This window comes from Bidens hawaiensis, unplaced genomic scaffold, assembly GCF_021521415.1.
Source record: "Bidens hawaiensis isolate Kalapana, Puna unplaced genomic scaffold, B.hawaiensis_p1.1 tig00004124_1, whole genome shotgun sequence".
Taxonomy (NCBI): Eukaryota; Viridiplantae; Streptophyta; class Magnoliopsida; order Asterales; family Asteraceae; genus Bidens; species Bidens hawaiensis.
Genome location: NW_027491244.1, coordinates 390,347 through 412,061, shown reverse-complemented (window position 1 = coordinate 412,061; position 21,715 = coordinate 390,347). Strand labels below are relative to the sequence as shown.

Here is a 21,715-nt window from a genome sequence, read left to right as displayed (position 1 = left end):
CCGTTTTCACCATTTTTCGTCCCGTTCGATCCAGTTTTGAGCTAGGGTGATCCCTAAGCTCATCTTAGGTTCGGTTTATACCTGATTCCATCCGGATCTCGTGACTTTAACAGTTTAACTGTGTCGGCTCGTCGTTTTGTGACTAAATCTAACGGGTAGTATAAACAACATCATAGTATCATACCTCGGGTCGGGATCAGCTCTTCCTCTTGGTTTCAGCTAGAGTTAGAGAAATATGAGAGAGAGCTAAGTGTGTGTTTTGGTGGTGTATGGAATATGTGTGAGATCAATGAAAAATGGGAATTAAGGTTTATATAATTCTTGATCATGGGCTTAAGCCCATGGTCTCTTCTTTCTTTCCCAAGTCCATAACCCATATCCATTACCCAACACTAGCCCGACCCATACTAACTCCTACTTATTTATTATTTCTCCGCTAACCCGAGTAAACTTTCTCACCAATAATAATTAATATAATTAATATTATTTAGAAATTTCGGGATGTTACAATATATGTATTGGGTGGGAATTTCATTTATTTTGTTTTTTCAATGTTTTCTTCATTTCCAGTTTTCTTGGGAGGACTATTTTGTGAGTTTACACTTTCTTCTCTTGACATATTTATTTCCTTTTGGAGCATTGTTTCGGCTAATTTGGTAACATCGATCTCATCTTGAGTTGAGTTATCCTCAATGTGATACATTCCTTCTAAGGAATTGAAGTTTGTTTGCAGATCTTCATTTTGAATGTGAGCAAAGTAAGGATATGGAGTTGCTAGAAAATTAAAATATTCATATCCCTGAGGATATTCTTACGGATAAGTCATTACTTCTTTTCCTTTCGACATTATTGGTTTTTTGGATCTACTTGATCCTGCTCTATGTATATTTTAATTTGGAATGATTTGTGCTTAATGAGATGTTAGAATCAAACGTATCTGAATCTTCCTCCATTGATTTTTGGTATAAATTTTCATCACTAGATATAGATATTGGGAGTAATGACTTCCCTATGAATCCTCTTCCTCTACCCGATAGAGGCTGTGATAATCCGTGACTAGATTGACAATCGGGAATCTGTTCGAAGTTAGATTAGGGATAAGAAGACGCTCCTGTCTTATCTGTATTTGTTATTTCTTATCCGTATTAGTTATGAGTAAATTCTTGGTACTTTTCAACAAAGCATCTAATTTACTTGAATATAGGCACCTTTTCACATTCCAACATTCTCTCTCTATGAGACGTGTTAACATTAATTGATACATGCCGGAGCATCCCAACCGCCCCCGTTCAATCCGTTCAATTGAATGGTTTAGAATTAATGATTGGTTTCAGTTTCGTCATCAATTGTTATTCAATTGACGTTCCATTCATCCTATATTGCTTCATTGCTGACTTCCAACAATTCGTTTCTGTTTAGGTTTTTCCCATTCAATTTAAGTATCATCTCTAACATTTGTGTTATGTTCTATTGAGTTTTATCGGGACAGGTTAGTATCCATAAACCATTTAAAATCATCATTTATGTTCTTAAGCCCTACACCATAATCGTTATAAGAGTTCTTTCTTGTGATTGGAAACCTAAAACAGGTCATTATCATCGTATGGTTGTTCATTACTCTATTGTATCTCTATGATTTTCTTTGCTGCTTTAGAACAAAAATTAAGTTTATGGAAATTGAGACTTAGAAAGTTAAACTCTGTATAAATTAAGTTTCTGGAAATTGAGACTCGGAAAATTAGGTTTCGTCGACGTTATTCTTTTAATGGTTGTCTACTCCGTCTTCCGGTGATTTCGATTTTTTTGTTTAAAGTATATTTGCCTTTCTGTTGCAGGTTACCGGAAGTATCTTTGTTTAAAGTATCAATGTTTAAAGTTTCTTTGGCTAATATATGTATGGACAAGGAAGTGGATTCTGTCACTGTTGATGATAATGATAATAATGATATTTCTGGTGATTCAAGTAATGAGCTATTGGTTGATTCGAATGATTCTGTCAATGAGGACACAAAGCCTGATGATATTCAGACAAAAGATGAAGTTAAGGAGTTTGAAGTGAAAAAATGTATTATTGAAGACATAAAACATACAAACAATCTTTCTGGTGATTCAAATAATGACACAGTGGACTCTGAAACTTGCTTGGTGAAGGAGAAGACGCCATCTGCGGTGCAGCAAACCGAAGGCGAAAGTAAGAAGTCAAACACAACGGTCAAACCTTCAACCAAATCTGCTAAAACCAAACACACTGTTCCATAGCCGTTTGCTCTTGCTACTAAAAAACGTGCTCGCCCTGCTGGCAATCTTGTTGCCAACACATATCGTTCAACCCAAGTTACAAAGAAAACAAATGAAGTAAGTCTTTATAAAATTGCATCAAAATAATATTTTGTTTCTCAATTTGTGTTTTTTGGGTTTAGGCGGTCCCACCTTCGGTAGGGAGGAAGCCTTTGCAACCGAATAACAAGAAGCATGCGGATAATGATGATTCTTGTTCTGTAGCATCTTCGTATCCGTTTCTTTTTTTTCCTTTTTGAACTATTGTTATGAATGTTAATAGTTATTATTATTATTATTATTATTATTATTATTTTGATATTTCTTAACCATAATAAGTACTGGTGCAATAGCGAGGACTGTAAGGTCTAAGCCCACTTCTGTTGCAGTTCCTGTGTTCAGGTGCACCACACGTGAAGAGAGACGAAAAGAGGTATCAATATTGTTAAAATTTTACATGTTAATAGAGGTGACAATTTTTGATCCATTTGCTTATGAATGATTGAGTTGAACTATGTTTTCATTATAATTTTGATCAAACATGTAAATAAAAAGAACTAGCTAAAAATTAGATTATTATTGAAGTATAAAACCTCTTTTCTAATTTCTGCAGCTTTAGCAATTGTAAAGTGGAATGGAAGATCAATCTTTTAGGGTATGTAATTACCATTTTCAGTTTCCTGTTTCCGGTTGAATGGTTTAGGCGTTTGGATTGGGTATTGAAACTAATGGTAATGCCATACTCTATTGTTAGCAAGTTTTGTGTAAAACATTAAGCTGCTAAGTAACTAATATTCGCCGATGCTTTTGTTGAATTGACTTTTTGGCTCTCTTTGTAATTATTTTACTGATTTGATAATGATTTCGCCACGTGACCTTTTGTGGGGAAGCGGTCGTAATTAAGTAGGCTATATGCATTAAAAATGTACTTTTAGGTAGTTTGTTTGTTTGTTGTTAAGTTTGCTCGATTTACATGCTTCAACCCAATCTAGGTGGTGTTAAAACAAAAACAGAAGTTGCATAACTTGCCCCATATATGCTCGCATATGTTTTGCATTCTCAGATTATTTCTCACCTTTAGTCTGTGATATAATATCACACATAATGCAATCAATGTGTAATATAATATTTAATGGAGTAGAACTCACACTCAGTGTCTTTTTCCCTTCATGTTCATTTGTTTATTAGATAAACTAACAGGTCATGAATGTTACAGTCCTAATTGACCCGTTTGATATTACAAGTAAAATTGTTTCGATGGCAATTTGGGAATTTAATAGTTTAGACTGTTAAATGGTAAAATTTGTAGGGTTTAAACGTGTTAGATTTGTTTGCGGGACAGTTTTTGTTTCGGTTTTTGTGAGAGATAAAAAAGGTAGTTGTCGAGTTGAAGATAATCAACGTTAATTCATTCTCTGTTTCTCGGAAGTCGGCTGGAGTGACCAATACACGCAACCATTTACTTCTTGAACAACTTAGAAGAGCTATAAGATACTCAAAACTTTTCACTAACTACTGATCTTCTACTTTATGTAATCCATTTATAGATTCATTTGCAAAGTACATTTAGTTATAATTGCAAGGTTTAATTCAATTAATCCATGTGACATTTAGTAATTACTATATTTTATTGCTTTCAGATTCTTCATTAGCATATCATCAGCATTTTTATATTTAGGCTTTTATGAACATCAAACCACAATGTGCTTTTTATATGGATTATAGTTGGGTTGACACGAAACATGAACACCTTTGTATTTTGATTCATCAATACAATCTTGTGTATCTATGCATTTTTGTGTCAACTACCGCGTTTACGGTCGTTGATTTAAAAAAAAAACTTAAATACATAATTGTGTTTAATTCATTTTTTGCTAATGATATACAATCATGTGTATCTATGCATTTTCGCGTTAACTGCATCGAATCTAAATGTAACTATAGCAAATAAGGGTACCATAACGAACCGAACAACTATTGACCGAATTCCTGTTACGTCATCGCCGCAACGCGCGGACACTCCTACTAGTTTTTTTATAATAAGTTTTTGAAACTTATCCTTAATCAAAGCCTAGGTATAATTAAATACCTAATTCGCTAAGATTGACAGCTCTGATACCAACTCGTCACATCCTGACTATGGGCCTAGGCGAGTAACCAACAGTTGGTACCTGTTTTGTAAATACATCAGAGTTGCGGGTTTGTTTTAGTGAAACTCTTTAATATAAAATATACTTTTATAAAATACCGGGTTAAAATACCCAGTTAATGTTTACAAAGTATGATTGAAAAAATATGTTCTTTTCAGCAGAAGTCTTTGAATTAAATATTATTATATTGAAAACTCGGTTTTTAATACCCGTTTGATATTTTAAATAGTTTTCTTTAGAAAACATAATTCTTTATAATAATTTTGAAATAAAATATTTGAGCCACCAGATAGCATCTAATGACTATATTTCCAATTTTCTATTCTGTCTTGCTTGTATGTCGTAACCTTTATGTTTTCCTGTAAAATGGGTGAGAAAATACGTCAGCACACAGCTGGTGAATGACGCTGACTCTGTTTGTAAAATCTTTTCAATACCTTTGTGACTACTCATTAGGCACCCAACTCAAATGGGATAAAATTACCCTAAGTACATGTACAATTAACTATATACACAATGTCATTTCTCTGAACAGTCACGTAGACTTTCAAAGGCATGTTGATGATATGCATGGCCTCGGGGAACTCCGAGTCACCATGTATGAATGGATCCAGACACATGCATACTTTTAATCAGAGTGTCTATTTCTTATTATTGTAACACAAAGTTTTAAGGATTCGTAAATCCTATGCAAACATTCAGACTCTAAAAGAGTTTGTAAAAGTTTAGGGCGTATTAACCTTTTCTGTTTATAATCAGTTTCTGATACTGATTCCTGTTTTCTGATTTCTGCTTCTTGTTTTGTTACCTCGGACCTATAGTACGAGAATAACCTTTGTATAAATAACTAGATCAATGATCTAGCTTCAGACCTTTAGTCTGTTCTGTATAGCTTTAACCTTGATAGAATCATTTATTTATATAAAACATTTGGACCTTTAGTCCCTTTCTTTATTTACCAATTATATGTTACGTTTCTTCTTCAGGAGGAAACATCTATACTGAGTTTCTTCTTCAAAAAGAAACATTAATTTAACTATATCCTTTTATATGAATATTATATTTCTTAATTACAAAGAAATACTATTTTGACTATACCCTTTTTATGTACATGCTTACATTTCTTAATCAAGAAGAAACAACATTTATAGCATAACCTTTTATTAACAAAAGTTATATTACGCTTAATTGTAATCAAAGTTCGGGCTATACTCCGACTATGGTCTAAGCCATTTATAATAATAAAATAATAACTTAGACAGAACCCCTACCTTACACGGGTATTCGGAGTTAGATATTTAAAACTTATCGAGTAGCACTTCTACTCTATATCGCGTATCGGGGCTTAAACAGTCAGAACTTCGAAGCTTGGCACGTACTACGAGATTGGCACGCAAAACGATGTAGAGAGAGAGTATTTTAGAGAGAGTGGGAGGTGTGAGGGAGAAGTGAGCCGTGACCCTCCCTTTTATAGACAAAACTGAGTCCCATCGCGACGCAATGGGCTCTACTTAAACTGCGTCACGTATCGCGATGCCTCCTTTTATGAGGTCACGCCACGTGGTGACACGTGGTCTGCCACACTGCCACGCGTTGACACGTGGCTCGACCAGTGTATTGCATTGCCGACATCAGATCGCGATACGCAATCCATAGCCTTACCTCCATCGCGTATCGCGATGAGGTTAAATTTCCAGAAATTTCATTTTAAGTCCCTACACTTTCATATCTTGTTATGTCATGGTCTCGCTTCTACTTTACAAAAACAATAAGGTGGCTCTCAAGCAGCTCGTGGGGATGTGAGCGTGCGAAGTGCAAAGTGCGCCATCAAAGCGCCCATTGCCCTTTGCCGTCGCCTTCGCCATCGTCCTCGCCTCCGCCCCTGCCCGTGCGCGTGTGCGTCGGGTGCTCTGCACCCTTCTCTAGGACCACTTAGTGCATGCTACGCATAAAATGATATTATTATGGAAACTCCATTTCTTATAATGAGCTTCCAAATTTATCCCACTTTTCATGTGGGATGGAATTTATTTTTCTTATTTATTCCTAGGTGGAAAGCTTCAACTTTCTTTCATCCTTCCATGTGGGATGAATTCTCTTTTCTTATTTCCTTTATAAGGGATGACTTACCTTATATTTTTATTTCCTTATTTTCTTTTTATCTACTTATCTAAATTTTTCCCATTACTTGTCTTTAAAAGTATATTTTTAATCCTTCAACTTTATTCATTGTAAAAATTGGACCGCCATTTTAGGGATGTTACACCTACAATCGCATATATTATTAAAGTTTATTCCATACATTCCCATATATTATTAGGGTATGTTCCTTCTTGCTCATTCAACCATACATTCGTACATACCTTCTTTCTTGTATACATATAACATACTTCTATACATACGCATTCACATACCACACACTTTTCAAATATAATAAGTGTATCAACCTATCAAAGAGTATGCACAAAACCCCGAAAAACAGAACGGAGAAAGGGGCTAGAAACTCACATGTGTCCTGATTCTTTATGAGTTAACTGTAATACCCCTCCTTAGTTGTGCACAGCCAACTGTGTAACAATTATAAGTATCAATAACTACCCCTAACTAGATCATATTAATGGCGGCAGCCCCTAGCAGGGTCCAAGGGGCAGAGCCCATGGCTCGATTTTATTAATAAGGCTTTATTAAAAATTCATCAGAAAATTGAACTTTAAATGAATCGAGTTTCATTTGAGTCAAATCGAGTTTTCATTCTAATCGAATCGAGTTTCAGATCGATTCGATTCGTTTCGATCCGATTCGTTTCAATCTGATTTGATTAGTTTCATTTCGATTCGATTTGTTTAATTTCAATGCGATTCGTTTCATTTCGATTCAATTCGTTTTTCCTTCAAACGAATCGTGTTTCTCATAAACTTGATTCGAATATGGTTTTTTCATGCCTATCCATTCTAATCACTTTCTTACATCCTGTTATGCCCAATTTACTAATGAAACGAGTTTTGGGCCATAACAACTTCATTTTCTTACTTAAATACGGCCTGAACATTTCCCATTTTCCCGTATCACACTTGTTAAGTCGTTTATTACAATGTTTGTGTTTTTCTAACAATATGAGATCTTATTCATCATCCTACTAAAGCGTTTGGCAACCTGACATGAAACACATTACCCTTAAACTACAAGCGTACCTCTTATAGCTCATTTTTGCTTCGGACTTGATTCAACACGTGAATCTAGTTATTTGGTGATGCTTGAACACGAATTTGCCCTCCTTTAGCTTGGATTTGGATTTGATTAAAGAAGAGTGTTTGTGTGTGTTTTTGAGTGTGTATGGAGGCAAGGTTGGTGGAAATGAGGGTGATAGGGTTTTAGGGAGGTTTAAGGGTGCTTAAATACCCTCAAGCTCATGGACCTAAGACCCATCACCATCCCTTAATCCATCTTGTAAGGCCCCGTTACCGGTGCCCTACATTTCATGTCGGATTTACTCATAAACACAGTTCTACAAATTAGAGTTAATAAAAACTTTTCACGGAAATGTTAACTTTAATCATTCGTTACAAAACATACAAACATGTCTTTAAGACATATCATGTTACATCATCTTTAAAACATCATTTCTTCCATCTTCAGATGCCAGTCGTTCAATCCTAGCCATGTGCCGTTCTCATGCTAGCTCTTCAAGCGTATTTACCTGCGTGCATACTAAAAGTCAGCTACGCTGAGTGAGTTCTAGTTAATCAGGCAACTTACCATACAACCATTACATGCATTTATATATATACATATGTGTCCGAGGACACATAGTCGTTCATCTAACATGCTCACCTCACCGCTATCCTCTTTACTGCCTCTACATCTTAGCCACTTATTTAACGAAGGAACGTAGAGGCTTGCCCTTCCACGTTCTTCCGTATTAGCACTTATTTAACGAAGGCACGTAGAGGCTTGCCCTCCCACGTACTATCGTTGTGCCACTTAATAACGAAGACACGTATAGGTTTACCATACAATGTACTATCGTCATGCCACTTACACCCTTACCAGCCTGTTACCACTTCTACCACACTCTAACTCGACGTGCCTACAACACACTTCTTATAATAAACAAGTCACAACATAACATTCATACAAACTGTTTATTACCTGGAAATCATTCTCTTTGGCGATACGTGCAATATCCGAAGATCGTTCACACATCGACAAACATTTCCCTGTCTACACGTGCAATATCCGAAGATCGTTCACGCATCGACAGACATCCATTCATAACATCTATATATATATATATATATATATATATATCACATCAAACATTATAGCATACACTTACCACTTAAGATAAGTGTATTCACACTTCACATTGAGTATGCACACAGCCCCGAAAGCATAACAAGGAAGTGAGGCTAGAAACTCACCTGAATGCGGTTGCGTTCATCGTTTATGATCATTCCTTTCTTTAGCTGTACGCGACTAACTGTTTAACAATTACACGTATAGATTATCTATCGCTACCCATATCGTGTTTCTAGTTTAATTATAACCCACAACGAACGGGGGTCCGGGGGCGGCAGCCCCTAGCAGGTCAGCTTGGAAAAAATTTATTTCCATTAACTGTCTAAACACATTTTTCATTAGAATTCTAAATTATTATTTTATTTGCTAACTCATAATGTTCGAGGGCTTCTTTGTAATTAATCCATTTTATTTTAAGTCCAGGGACCTTTTTGTCATTCTTTCAAAGTCAACTTCGTTATCTAGTTCGTTAACGAAGGAGGCTCCTTCGTTATTTCTTAATGAATTGGCTTTTATAACGAATTGGTCCATATAACGAACTGATGCTAATTCGTTATTTCCCTTAACGAATGGGCATAACGAATTACTGCTAGTTCGTTATTCCCCCCTTAACGAATAGTTCGTCATTTCCCCGCTAACGAATTACTGCTAGTTCGTCATTTTCCCGCTAAAGAATTACTAGTAGTTCGTCATCTCCCCGCTAACGAATTAGGGTTAGGTGACATTCTCTGACATCTTATTCCTCGTACGCTGCCTTTCCGGCGCCTCCGTTCCCGAAAAGCGTATTTTACCCCGTTTTTTACCGTTTTTCGTCCCGTTCAATCTAGATCTGAGTTAGGGTGACCCCTAAGCTCATATTTGATCGGTATATACCCAATTCCACCCAGATCTCATGACTTTAACGGTTTAAGGGTGTCGGCTCGTCATTTCGCGACTAAATCTAGCGGGTTTGGATCCATACAATATAGTACTATCATTACCTCGGGTCGAGATCGGTTCTTCTTCTTGGTTTCGGCTAGAGAAAGAGAGAAATATGAGAGAGAGCTTAAGTGTGTGTTTTGGATGGTGTATGAAATGGGTGGAATGAATGGATTAGGGAGTAATTGTGGTTTATATATTATGGGTCATGGGCTTAAGCCCATGGTCTTTTCTTCCTTCCTTTTTAATCCAAGTCCATAACTCATATCTACTTAACCCAACACAAGCCCACCTCATAATAATATATTTTATTAGCCGATACCGGAAACGAGAATTATATTATTATCCATCTACTATATATCAGTTTATTCTTCAGAAGTAAATAATATATTAAATATTATTTATAGAAATTTCGGAATGTTACACATCTTTTATTCTCCAAGCCACACTCTATTGTTATTATCTAACCTAATTAAATAATAACACGCAAGTTATTTAAATAAAGTCTTCTATTATTTATTCATAAAAGTAGGATGTTATACGTAGCGATGAGATTGTTATGAATTTGAGTGTGAATGGAGGTGATGATGCTATATTGGTAGAGGTGGATTTGAATTTAAGTTTGGCTCGAACTCGTAAGAATTGTAATGGTAAGAATGATGGTAAGGATACTAATGATAATGAAGATGATGATGCGGTGTGTACGATTAAGAATCTGGATAATGGAAAGGAGTTTGTGCTTGAGGAGGTTGGATGGTGGTAATGAAGGTTGTGGAATGTGGAAGAAAGAAGGTGATGGTGTGGGGCCCGCAATCTGTTTTTAATTATTAAAAAAAAGTCATGTCAACAAAAAAACTAACAGAGTTAAGATTCATTAGATTCTGAAGTGATAAAGAAAAACAAGTTATAAGTTGGGAGTTGTGACAAAAGATCATTAATTGAGAGTGTTATCAGCTAATGTATAAAAATAAGAGTATTAAAAACCTATAACCCTTAAAATAAATGTTATAACCTTTTTAAACAACCAAGTAAGAAAGCAAATATATTTTGTTAATTTCATCACATAAAATGTAAAAAAAAAAGCTAGAAACTAGAATTTATCATTTTTAAGTCCACCACTCTTTGCATTCTAATAAATCAACAAGCTATAAATTGGATGCAGCTCAATGGTAAAGCATTCATTTTACTAGTGAGAGGTAGGAAGTTCAAATCTCACTATCTTCAATTTATATGGGAGATATGAGTGATAACTCTGGCTTGCCAGGGTTCGAGTCCTGATCTCACCCGGTTTTACCGGCTCCTCGCCGTTGTGCCATTTGGCGGGCGTGTGGGTCGGGTTTTATCTGGTGAATCCCTCAATAGGTGGACCGGTAGGGGCTCCGTCCGTCCGGACTAGTGGCCGGCTCGAGCTACCTTTAGCCAATAAGGGCCGCGTACGGAGTACCCGGCGTTACTTAGTTGGTCGTTAAAAAAAAATCAACAAACTTTAATAAAAGTTATGAATCAAATAAGTTGGCTGTTGACCAAGGTTGATTAGACGATTTTGGGTAGCTCAATCAACGGCTTGACTTGCTAAGCTTTATGAGTTTATTCAAGGTATTTCATATTGTTTAGGGAAAAAAATGTTATTTAATTATTCAAAGTTGTTTATTTTGTCAAGAAATTACAATATTTTAAATTGAATTGACAATGACTAAAGCAACTTTCTTTTCCTCTCTTTTTGGTCTCATGTGTGTCCCACATTGGATACTTGCTTGTCAACCAAAGCCAAAGCATACTCAAGGATTCATACTTCATACCCCCACCCCACCACTCTAGAATCAAGACTAGAAGAACCACTTCACTCCAATCTTGCCTTAATTTTGGCCATGAATCAAGGCCACAAATTTCTTCAGAAAACCCATCTCCCCACCAAAATATCAACCTTTTATTTTTCAATATTTTCTGTTTCTCCTTCATTCCTTGCTCAATAAACACATTTTCTCTTCTGCTTCACTGGAATTGCACTTCTTCATAATTTCCACATTTAAGGTAAGTTTAAGTAGTTGTAAATAATGTCTCCCTTTTCTTCTATATTTAATTTCAAGTACACATTGCATAGGTTTAACATAAATTAATAATTTTGGTTTTTAAGCCTTCTCAAAAACCCAGTTACAATGCAATTATTTACATTTAACTTTAAATCTACAATTTTGTTAGTAAATAACAATCTTTAACCCATAAAGTTTATTCTGTCATCATATAAAGGGTTTCATTCCCCTGTTTCCTTTCATCTTAAGCCAAGCATGGTATTTTTTTAACTTTATGCAAATTTGATATTTCACATTATCACATATTAATTAATTACTTATTTAAAGCTGATTCTCATTGTTTCCTGTTTCCATCATGTTCAATTTGTAGTTCGAAACCCCGGAAATGAATAAGAAACAGCTCGATTTGAACGCCCCGTTACTCTCGGTCAGACGATTATCATCCGACCGAATATCTTACAATCCGGGTACTAAAACACGAGCAACCCGACAACAATCACTTCCAGTCAACAAACAAGAACTCACAAAACCCGCAACTGTCCCCTTCGTTTGGGAACAGAGTCCGGGCCAAGCAAAAGACGATAAAACACCCGTTTTACAACAACCGAAAACCACCCGAATTTCGCAACCTATCCACATTGATCAGCAGCCACCAGAAGATGTTACTAGTGATGCAATTGAAACACATTCAATGTCGATTTCGTGTACTTTCAGTGAACAGAACAGCGAAACGGACTTCTGTTCGGATTACCAGACACGTGATTACTTAATGAATCGGTTTTTGCCCGCTGCAAAGTCGATGGTAGTCGAACCACCACAATATGTTGCCAAGAAGCAAGAGGCTCCGGTTCCGGTTATTGAGCCTCCAAAGTATGTTAAGAAGGTTTATAGCGGCGAGTTGAGGCCGTTGTTTCTCGAAAAGTATCCGGTCAATAGTTATAATAATAATAATAATAATAATATTGAGAGTGATAAGGAAAGTGTTGTGGTTGATGATGATGAGGTTAAGAAGAAGAGTAAAAAGGGGTTTGGTTTTGGGTTCTTTATCCCGAAAATATGCACGAAGAATCGTGTGTCGGGACCGAAAGCGAAGCATCATCACAGCCAGTTTGCGGTTGCGGATTCACCGGGACCGGTTCCGAGGCTGTCAAGAAGAACATCATACAGTGGGCCATTGACTCCGAGTCTTGAGAAGGTAATTCTTGTGACTTTAATAAATTGGAAAAGTTTTGTCGTCTGTGATTGACTAGTATTAAATAATAATCAGAATCATGGGATACAGATTGAATGCATGTAAAATTGTAAATTAGCTGCTCAATTAATATTAAATAATCAGAATCACGTCAATCCTGGACACGGGCGGTTTAACTATACGGGTAATTTTGACCCAAAGCCTTTCAAATAGGTCAGTTTGGGTTGCTTTTAAAATAATATGGGTTGGTTTGGGTAAGATATATTAACTACAAAGGTCATGATGGTTTGTTCAAATTCCGGCTTGTTATTTTCGGGTCGACAACTTTATAATAATGGATCCATGTAGGTCAGTGTCTTAAACAAATGGGACGTATGTTTTGTATCGGAACGGGTTTCGGGTTTAACCATTATCTAAACGCGTGATATAAATTGTAATCAAGTTGCTAACTCGTTAATCTGGTTAGGGTTGTAAAAATGGGTTATACGGGTTAGCTGGTCGTCCCATAGATTTTGATAGGTTAGAAATGTAAAACCGAACACAACCCATTTGAATTAAAAAGTTAATCTAAACACGACCTGCTTATTAAACGGGTTAGATATGACTGCCCAATATTATTTTGATGTGGTGCTCATGTCGTGTTGGAAATTTTCATCTTAAACTAAGTATGAAACTAAATGTTAAAAATTAATCATTCAACATGTAAATAATCAAATGTGACTTGTATAATAACTTTCATAACTAATTTCTAAACACATTATTGCATAAAGTAGTAAATTCGATGGTTACTAATAATTTCTGTCTTGCAGCAAGCTATGGATGCCGTAATTAAAAAACGAGCAGAGACACGATCGAAAGAAGCACACGAAACTCAACAAAAGCCCAGTTCATTCACTCGAACGGGTAACTCATTACCATCATCTCCCAGCCGAGGGTTGTCTCGTAGTGGTCGCATCTCCCCATACCGTAACGAATCCCCTCGATCTCCGTTCCGTGATGGGGCCCGCTTTCTCGGGTTCCCAAAAGATGTTCAAAATCAGATTGCCAAGCCCAAAACTTGCCCTTCCCTTAATGTGAAAAGTCATTTTTCTCCTCGTTTGATACACGATAGTCCTTCAGTTGTACCCGAGAAGACATTGTACATAGATTGGGTTGACAAACCATCAAACCCGACACCAAATGAGGTCAAGGTTGACCCAAATGGTGATCGTGATGCCTCGGGTCTCGTGCCTCCGCTCCCTAAATCACCCTCGGAGTCATGGCTTTGGCGTAAGATGTCTCTAAGGAGCCCGTTTCAAAAGAAGATGCAACAGGTTAATGCTGTAAAGAGTCCTGTAAATGGGCCAAAATGGGAATCCATCGTGAAGACTTCAAATGTGCATCATGGTCATGCACGCTATTCCGAGGTAACTTGACTGTCGGATAACGATTCCAAACACATATGTTTTGTTGGTACGGGTTGAGACTTGTTGGCATAAGTTGACCTGAATTATTATTTTTTTATTTAATTAGTTTGGTTAATTTATAATAGTAAAAGATACATTATTGCGGCAAATATCTAAATCTTTAAGTCTTGGGTTGGTGACCCAGTGGCAGAGATAAAGTCTTCTAAACACCCAAAGGTCCAGGGTTCGAGTCACGAAAACTGAACCATTTAACGTTTGGCTTATAAATCCTGTTGCTTTCCTAATTTCAGGAACTGCTTAGTGTTTCCAAGTACGCAGAGATCTCATTTTGATGAAGAAAACGGATATAGATCGTTAACTCGTGAAGGATGTGAGGCTGTTTTGTTTTCTGATGGCCCCTTGGCGAGTCTATTTCGGCGTTGGTGTTTTTTTTTTGTTTTGGCAGTTTAGAGGCAATTGTTAGTTAACAGTTGGGTTGAACTGGATGAAGGTTTTTGCATCCAGAATTGTGATGTTTTTAACAAAGATCTTGTTTTATGTATGATGAACATATTGTTCGTCTTTGAATTGATATATATAGTTGAAATCAAAGAGATATTGTCCGTGTTTTAAAGGAGGTTAACGAATATCGCGTATAAAGGCCTTTTGTTTATGTTTTAAACGTGTAATGTAATCATATGCATTTGCATATTGAGCCCACAGACTGAAAAAATGAATTGCTATGTACATTAAAATGTGTTATGGGGTGGGTGCTTTCACCGTGTCCATCAAAGCATTCATATCCAACATACCCATGTTAATTACAAAAGGAAATGCATCAACTGATAACACCGGCAACAAAAGGCGTATCCATTGGAAGAATAATCACACCGGCAACAACATCAAGTCTACGCAACGCAACCACAAAAGGCTAGCGAGAATCTTATATTTCATTTCAGTAGCTAACTACTAATGAATAATTAATATGCTAGCAATGGCTTCTCACCAACGACACCTAAAAAGTATAACCAGAAATCTTATCCAAATCGTATCTCAAAGACAAGACCAAATTTGTATTTACACCTGTCGGTGGTTCCAAGTTCCAAGGTTATAGTCGATGATGATAGTCTAATTTTCCTGGTTTAGATCATTTGTCGATGACCCGTCAATAATTTTTCCAGGATTACTAACTAGTTCTTTCATTAGTTATATATTTATTTAGTGATTTCATTAGTTATATATTTATGGGAAAATTATCTAAATGGATAATTTGAAGAAAAAGAAAATGAAATGACCCACTTATCTTCAATATTCTCAAAATGGACCAAGAAATTTGGGCTGGGGCGACAGGATTCAAAAATATTTGAATCTTGTCTTCGCCGTCCAAGTTTAAAGTGAATCCCGTCTTTCATGTTAAATTATAAATAATTTCGCTTCCCCGATCCAAATTTTGAGAATATTTTGTCATATTCTCTAACACTTTTTTCTCTTCCCTACCACTTCTCTCTTCTTTTTTTTCTTTCTCATCTTCATCATTATCTTCTTCATATTCTTTATCACCGGAAAGAAAAAGAGAACCCATCGCCAGAAAACGATCAAATTCCAAGATTACTCATCAGTGACCGATAATTATTTCTATGATTTATGTAATCGTGATGAAGATGACGAAATTGACGATTAAGCCACTATGTTTTCGTCAAAATCTTTCTCCTCAGACTCGTCGAAAACCAGAACTCACCGGAGATGATGAATAAGAAGAAGAAGATGATGATGATGATTATGAAGATGAGGTGGAAGGAAAAAAAAAGAAGAGAGACGTTGAAGGAGAGAGAAAAAAAAATATTAGAGAAGATAGAGAACTTTTTTTCTCAAAAATTGAACTGTAAAGATGAAATACTTAAAAATTTGGACAGGAAAGACGATATTCATTTTAAATTTGTACGGAACATACGAGATTCAAATCTTTTTTAATCTCATTGCCCTAGTCCAAATGTCTTGATCCATTTTAGGAATATTGAAAATTAGTAAGTCATTTCCATTTTTTCTCATTTTAGAAATATTGAAAATTAGTGAGTCATTTCCATTTTTTCTCTCTTCAAATGGTCAATTTAAAGAATTTTCCCTATATTTCTGTATTATGTATATTACATCCCTCACTAAATAGTCAGTTTTCTAGTAATGAGATCAACCAAAAGAGTTAGAAATTAGTCATTTAAGGTTATGAATCTAGAAATTTCATCATGTCGAAACAAGTCTTGTCATATTGACAGAGAAGTCACACAAATGATGTGGGTCCATTTGTTGAGCTCATCCCGAGGCCCAATTCTATTGATAGGCTCCTCTAATTAGAGGTGCACAAATCGGGTATTATGAAAAATCAGGTTCGGGTATGGAACCGGGTTCAGGTATGATCGGGTATTAAAAAATCGGGTATTAATAATAATCGGTTCGGGTTCGGGTCGTGTATTGGCTTGAAAAACCATACCCTGTGTACCGGGTTCGGGTAGGGTATTGAACTGGGTCTTCAATACCCGGGTATTTGAAGACCCTATTTTCGGGTATTATAAAAAACCAGGTTCGGGTATGGAACCGGGTTCAGGTATGATCGGGTATTGAAAAATCGGGTATTAATAATAACCGGGTCGGGTTCGGGTCGGGTATTGGCTTGAAAAACCATACCCTGTGTACCGGGTTCGGGTAGGGTATTGAACCGGGTCTTCAATACCTGAGCATCTGAAGACCCTATTTTCGGGTATTGAAAAAAACCCGTTTTATGGGTTTTGAATACCCTATTTTCCGGGTATTATAAAGAAACCCATTTCTACAGTTTTTTTCTATTAACGGGTCTGCTTTATTTTTATCCTAACTCCATTTTTTTGCATACAAACTTTAAAATTCATTCAAACATACATAAACAATTAAACAATGATACAAAAAACATATATTTTATGTCTTTTCAGTTGTTGTTTGGTATATCAAAAGGTGTTGCTCTAAACAATTATTTATATCATATACGTGCTCCAAAAAAGATCTGTTGGAGAACGATTATAGATTTGTGGACAGCCACACAAAAACATGTGCACAAACACTAATATCCTGGCATGCAAAAAATCCGGTTCGGGTATGCAAAAAACCCGGGTTTCGGGTATAACTAGAACCCGTTTCGGGTATAGTTTAAACCGGGTTTCGGGTATACCTAGAACCGGGTTTCGGGTATTATCGGGTTTAGATCGGGTATGGGTTCGGGTTCGGGTTTCAACATTGAAAGTCATACCCTATCCGTACCCTACGGGTGGGGTCGGGTTCGGGTATTAAAAACCCGGGTTTTAGAAAAACCGGTTCCGGGTTTTTTCGGGTCCGGTTCCGGGTTCGGGTTTTTGTGCACCTCTACCTCTAATTGCAAAAATTAGCATTCTTAACGGCCCAGCCCAACTATGAAAAATTTTAGAGAATTATAAATGGTATATTTTACCATCTTGCATATTCAAGTGTTATACCACAACAGTGATCTCCGAAGTGCATATGCTAGTGTTTGTGAACTTATAACTCGATACAAAAGTACAACACGTATCATACTAAGGCCATCCGTAGTGGTGACGTTTTGGCCCATAACACCGAGGGCACCCCCTGGCGTTTTGAGTTGTTGAATGTGGAATGGCGTTTTGTCTACAATGCTATATGGCACGAAATTAAAAAAAAAACCGACGTTTACTTCCAACGGTCATATATCCGTTGTAAAAAAAATTTGTTTTATATATAAATCAACTTCATCCTCAATCAAAACTCACCAAATTTATAAATATTTCTTTTTACTCTATATTTCCTCACCCCAAATTCCCTATAAACCAATGGATTCTCCTACTTCTATATATAAACAATTTTTTGGGCCCGACCGACAAGCCGAAGACGACGCGGAGGAAGAGACGGTTACGAGTGCGATTGTGCTCGCGACAACTTATATGAATTCTATTAGCTCTCCCCCCCCGGTTTCAAAAAGAGCATATATCGAACGAGATTGTATTGAAGCCAACAACCGATTGATGACGGATTACTTCAGCAACTTGCCAAGATACAAGAACCCGAAGACTTTTAGGCGTCGCTTTCGGATGTCTAAAATTTTATTTATGCGCATCACCAATGATTTGGAGCGTGATCTTGATTACTTTAAGCAAAAACCAGACGGCCGAGGGATGCTAGGATTCACGACTATTCAGAAGGTTACGTCAGCCATATGCGTGCTCGCCTACAGAAATACGGCCGACATCATCGACGGGTATTTAAATATGGCTGATAAAACAACTCGGGACACCTTGGAGTATTTTTGTTACGGTACGTTTCATTTCTTTTTAATAAATTATATCACTTGTTTACTTTAATTAATTATGTTATAAGTTGTGTAAAATATAGGAATACTGAAACTATATGGACCACATTATCTGAGAGAGTCCAAATGGAATGATTACAACGTCTTTACGAGGCACATGCAAGGGTGCATGGTTTGCCCGGCATGATAGGGAGTATAGATTGAATGCATTGGGAATGGGCTAATTGTCCAACTGCATGGCGAAGTCAATACACACGAGGTGACCAAAAGGGACCAATGGTCAGCCTTCAAGCGATTGCTTTATACGACCTTTGGATTTGGTCGGCATTTTTTGGTGTTTTCGGTTCCAACAATGACATAACTGTGTTAGAAAAGTCGTATGTGATGGAGAGTTACATATCTGGGACTGTTCCGTCGCTTCGTTTTGGGCTAACGATAACTTCTACCATCATGGGTACTATCTGGGTAATGGAATATATCCAGAGTAAGCGATTATCGTGAAAACATTTAGAGTCCCTTTGGATGAAAAACGACAGTATTTTAAGAAAGTACAAGAGTCTACAAGAAAGGATATCAAGAAGTGTTTTGGGGTTCTTCAACAACACTGACATTTTGTTAAAAATCCTTGTCGTCTATGGTCTTTATGCGATGTATGCATGTATCATAATGCAAAGCATGATCATCGAACACGAGGGAAGAGCAATATGTCCAACTTTCATACCAGACTCGGATCCACCACGAACTCCAGCAAGTATGGAGCAAAGACTTGAAAACGCGTATTTTGTGCGGTCAAGAGAAATACATAGCGCACTTAAGGGGGATTTGGTCCAACATCTTTGGATGAATCGGCGTTTTCCAGGTGAAAATGAAAACAAACGAAGGCAATGATGAATACGATGATGAAGACAACGACGAGGAGGGTGAAGAGGAAGACAACGAGGGTGACAATAGAGATGAGTAGTGTTTGTTTTTATGTTAATATAATATTTATTTAACAAAATATTATTATTATTTGTTTACTTTTAATATAATTTAGAAAAAAAAAACAAAAAGTGTAAATGTGACTGGACGCCACGTGGCGCATAATGCCTAGAGGTGGAGAGTTATGACTACACCTTATTTTTACAAAAGGTCATAACTCTTACTGGACGTCACATGACGTATAATGAATAGGGATAGGACATTATGACTATACATGGTCTAAACTATAAATTTTTGGGCATTATATCATTCTTTTAAATCTCATTTAAGCATTCAACGTTTGATTGAGTGACATCAAATTTTTGAATAAATTGTATATTTTCCTCTCTAAACCATGTTTAATTGCATATTTGCCCAATAAAAACATTCAATTGCATATTCCACTATTCTTTAATGAAAACTTTATATTTAAAAAATTAATCTTTTCTAACTTCTCCAGTTTTGAACCACTTCAAAATAAATGAATAAAATAAATAAAAAATGATAAAAAAATTGCAAAAATAAAAAAAGTAAAAGTACAAAATAATTATCTAACATTCCTCATTTCAAAAAAAAAAAAAACCTTGGTATGGCCTTCAGGTTTAGCTTTTGGGTTTAGTTTATCTTTTAGGGTTAGATTTGTTTTTTCTTTAGCCGGCGGTGGGAGGAGGTTAGGTTTATTAGCGTGGGGGTGGAACATTATTTTTTTTAGCCGAGAGGGAGTGTGGGTTAGGTATTTCTAGGGGGGAGGTTGGGTGGATGGGTGGGGGTTCAGATTTGTTAGCCCGAGGGTTAGGTTTTTTTAGCCAGGGATCGGGGGGTGTTTAGGTTTTTGTTGATTTTTTGTTGATAGCACACCAAAGTAAGGCTAAATTAGTCATTACATAAACTATTTTAAATTAAAATAAATCAAAATGAGTAAATTTTTCCAATTTTGTAATTAAAGAGAAGAAAATATGCAATTGAATATTTGGGTTGGGTATATATGTATTTAAAAGGTTTTAGAAGGAGAAATATGCAATTTCCTCTTAATTTTTCCATTATATTTAATTGTTGACATTTGTTACATGTATATTCAACTTTATGAGTTGCATAATTTTTTTAATTTTTTTTTATTCTTTTTAACCATATAATAAAAACAAATAAAGAATAATTTTATTTGTTTTTAAAGTTGATTGGTTAGCATTGTTTTTCTTGCTCCATCTCTCTCTCTCTCTCTCTCATACACACACACAAACACACCCATGCATATGCGCATACCGGTTTACCACTTAATTATAGAGTCGGGAGAAAGTGGTTTTTTTTATCATACTCATTTATGATCAATGATGATCAACCAAGTATTAAGGGACATGTGTAAGTAGGTCTCTAAATGAATCTTGACGTAATCAAGACGCACTATAAATGTGCGGCATCCATTTGATTAACGGTAACAAGAAATACACGAGAAGATGGTATCATAAATACTTCAAATGATTCTTCTGTTGATCATAAACAAGTTACAATCAATTCAAGACTTCCAAGCATGAACATACTTTGTTCGGATAACAAAGAGAACATAAGTTAACCAAAACCCTAAGGCCAACTTGTCTTATATATAACTCGACAAGTTCGCCTGGTCTTGTCTAGCAAACTTAGCGAGCCTAACAAGTTCCCATGACAAGTTTGTTTGCCATTCAAGTCCATACTAACCCATCCAAAACATAAACGACACAAAACATAAGCGTAACTATCTATTAACTATTGTCACTCGAGATGTATCATCAATGTGTGGTATATAGCATTAATGATGAACTAATACTTTTGCATGTCATATTAGACTAATTAAGTCATTATCAAAACATTAAGGTTGATTAAAGATTAAATCATTGTTTTCCCAACACACACACACACACACACACACGCACACGCACGCACACACATTGGGTATGGATAAAATACAAACAAAATTAATATGAACCGTACCAATCGACAATAAAACCAAATAAGAGATGACAAATCTGTACATAACAAACTTCGGTAAATTTCAATAACATGTGTGATTCAAGCAATTAGCGATAGCCAATGAAGTTGATCAATTCAATTCTAACACAGACGAATGTCGATTTAAATCAACAAATTGGAATAAAAGAATTCGATCAACTAAATTAACTTAGAGTTCCAAATCAATTATACATATT

General features: G+C 36.1%; 1 protein-coding gene and 1 pseudogene across 2 annotated transcripts; both read left to right on the top strand.

Moving 5' to 3' along the window:
• Window positions 1-1,765: 1,765 nt before the first annotated feature.
• On the top strand, window positions 1,766-2,792 carry LOC143625574 (uncharacterized; annotated as a pseudogene). Its single transcript, XR_013152295.1, has 4 exons — window positions 1,766-1,788; window positions 1,836-2,355; window positions 2,421-2,509; window positions 2,617-2,792. The product of XR_013152295.1 is annotated as an uncharacterized LOC143625574 (transcript).
• Window positions 2,793-11,843: 9,051 nt separating this feature from the next.
• Window positions 11,844-14,949, top strand: LOC143625580 (uncharacterized). The gene is made up of 3 exons (XM_077095879.1): window positions 11,844-12,869; window positions 13,676-14,272; window positions 14,563-14,949. The coding sequence occupies exons 1-3, from the start codon at window positions 12,060-12,062 to the stop codon at window positions 14,602-14,604; spliced, it is 1,449 nt and encodes a 482-aa protein (XP_076951994.1). The 5' UTR covers window positions 11,844-12,059; the 3' UTR covers window positions 14,605-14,949.
• Window positions 14,950-21,715: the final 6,766 nt, after the last annotated feature.

What these genes read in the sequence shown, in the direction of transcription:
- LOC143625580 (XM_077095879.1), top strand. Translation starts at nt 12,060, where the DNA reads ATGAATAAGAAACAGCTCGATTTGAACGCCCCGTTACTCTCGGTCAGA. An exon ending in TGACTCCGAGTCTTGAGAAG is followed by an intron (nt 12,870 to 13,675) that starts GTAATTCTTGTG and finishes TCTGTCTTGCAG; the next exon opens with CAAGCTATGGATGCCGTAAT. An exon ending in GTCATGCACGCTATTCCGAG is followed by an intron (nt 14,273 to 14,562) that starts GTAACTTGACTG and finishes TCCTAATTTCAG; the next exon opens with GAACTGCTTAGTGTTTCCAA.